General features: G+C 54.2%; 1 protein-coding gene across 1 annotated transcript; it reads right to left on the bottom strand.

The window, feature by feature from the left end:
- Nucleotides 1-1,028: 1,028 nt before the first annotated feature.
- On the bottom strand, nucleotides 1,029-1,857 carry RPRM (reprimo, TP53 dependent G2 arrest mediator homolog). Its single transcript, XM_058165171.1, has one exon. The coding sequence runs from the start codon at nucleotides 1,502-1,504 to the stop codon at nucleotides 1,073-1,075; it is 432 nt and encodes a 143-aa protein (XP_058021154.1). The 5' UTR covers nucleotides 1,505-1,857; the 3' UTR covers nucleotides 1,029-1,072.
- Nucleotides 1,858-2,401: the final 544 nt, after the last annotated feature.

Raw genomic sequence — 2,401 nt, 5'->3', positions numbered from 1 at the left:
TTTTCTTCCCATTCATCATTCTTGGGATGATCTGCTGGACAGTATGTAAATCCCAATCCCTCTCCCTCTCCATCTTTCCAATGCTGATCACAGCTTCCCTGGATTTCAGTGGAAAATTGTGGCAGGAAACCTGGGTGAGAAGACTCTGGCAGTTTTTATTAAAAGAAATTATATTGGTGGGGGATACTTTTTCCCCTCTGTCTTTTGTTTGCATAAATTGATGCAATTTCTAAAGCTCTGAGCCCAGTGGTCAAATACACTGGGGGTGTTTTTTGGGGGTTGTTTTTTTTTTTTGCACAACAAGGAACAAAAACAAACAGGAGGCTACAGTTTTAAAAAGGAGACTTTACAGCAGAATTAGATGACTTGAAGCTGCCATTCACACATCAGCACAGGCATTATTTCTGTTATAGATGATCAAGGCCAAAAGTAACTCGAACAGACACCACGAATCAAAAGCACCAAAGTCAACCCCTCACATTGGACATGTCCATCCTTCCCCCCACCCACCCCATTCAAATCTGGAAGGAAAGTATCTTGAAAGAGAGCAAAAGTTTGTTACAATTAAACTTTTAAGACAATTTGTCCCTCTCTCCTCGCCCTCCCTCCCCCTCAAAACAAAGCATCAAAGCTGGAAATGTTTAGCTGGTGGCATTTACAGTGTTATATACAGAACATCCAACGACATTCAAGAGCTTCCCCACCTCGGTCCCTTTATCACTTTACCCCCACCCACCCCCGTTCCCACCGCGGGACCACCACTGTCCCCACTGCAGATCGAGGTCGGAGCTCTTCCCCACCTGTCCGGAGATCGAGGGAAGTTACTGTAAAACCCGCTCCCACGCCCAGTCCAAAGTCACGGCAGTTGGCTTCGGATAGAGTCCTGCTACTATCGTCCCGTCGGGGGGCGGGAAAAGGGTCGCTTGTCCCTCGCCTGCCAGGAGTGGCTTCCAGCGTCCGGCATCGCCTTTCGGGCAAGGCGGCGGCAGCAGCAGCGAAGTGCAGCCAAAGGTCCGTCGTAAGTCCGGTCCGCGGCTGGAGAGGCCAAGCGGGCTGGTGGGCGGCGCCGGGGTCAGTAGGGCCCCACGGCCACCGCCTCCACCTCCTTGGACGGCCTCCGTTCCTTCACCAGGAAGTTGATCATGCCTTCGGACTTGATGAGCAGGTTGCAGCCGAGGAAGAAAATGCCGAAGACGACGGTGAGCGACAGGACGCACATGACGGCGATCTGCACCACGCGCATGATGTACAGGCTCCTCTCGTCCGGCGCGGTCACCACGAAGCCGTCGTCGGTCACCACGGATTTGGGGGTGAAGGACTGGAGCGCTCGCTCCAGAGAGTCAGTGCCGTTGGCCAGCAAGAGCCCCAGCGCCTCCGTCTGGTTCCCCAGCGTGGAGTTCATGGCCCCGGCGGCAGGGTGACGGGGCGGCTGCGGGCACCGGCGACGGAGCGAGAGAACGGCGCAGCTTCCCCGGAGATGTGCCCGACGCCCAGCGAACCTCATGCGGCAGCTGCAGCGGTGGCCCCCGGAGGACAGCAACCTGTAGCGCGCAACGGGCCGACGGCTGGGAAATCCCGGACAAGAGGCGCGAGGCGCGCTCCTTTGGCCGGATCTGGAGCTCCTGACGGGGATCCCTCTTCTCCGCCAGAAGAGGGGCTGCTGCCGGGAAGGGAGCCCGGCCCGAGCAGAGAAGCTTTGCACCCAGCCACCCCCGCACCGTCCAGCCTCGAGGCGCTGAGCCGTCAAGGAAAAAGTGAAAAGGGAGCAAATGAGCGCAGCGCCGACAGGCAGCCAGAAGGAGAAGAAGCCGCCAGCCCCGCGCCTCCGAGCGGCTCTTTTGATACAACAAGAGACGGGCGGGTACAAAGAGTTCCGAACTCCCTCCCCGCCCCCGGCAGCGTGGCCTGGAAAAGAACCGGCAGCCACACACGCGCCGCTTCGCTCCGCCTCGCATGGGGTGGGGAGGAGGAAAGAGATACAGATACGCAAACACACAGAGGGAAAGAGAGAGGGAGAGAGATAGACAAACATACAGGGAGAGAGAGAGGGGATGGGAGAGAGAAAGAGATATACAAACACACAGAGAGGGAGAGAGAGTGTCAAGTCTCGAGGATCAAATTCCGACTTTCTTTTTAGTTGTTCGTTATCTCGGATTTTTTTTTTGAAAGGAAAACAAAATGAAAATGCTTTGATATACCCAACGACAATGATTTCAGTTTCATCAACAGCCAGGCAGTGCTCCCCCAAAAGTTGATAGGGCAAGTTTAAGGATAATACATCAGTTATTCGAAACGAGGTAGTATTAACTTCCTGCTTTGTCTGTCTATTGTTGTTTATATGTGCTCCAAGTTCCTTAGTTGTATTATTCAGAATCACTATTTCTCCTCTGACCAATATTAG

The sequence above is a fragment of the Ahaetulla prasina genome, chromosome 1 (genome assembly GCF_028640845.1).
Source record: "Ahaetulla prasina isolate Xishuangbanna chromosome 1, ASM2864084v1, whole genome shotgun sequence".
Lineage (NCBI taxonomy): Eukaryota > Metazoa > Chordata > Lepidosauria > Squamata > Colubridae > Ahaetulla > Ahaetulla prasina.
This window is presented reverse-complemented; position numbering and strand designations above follow the sequence as displayed.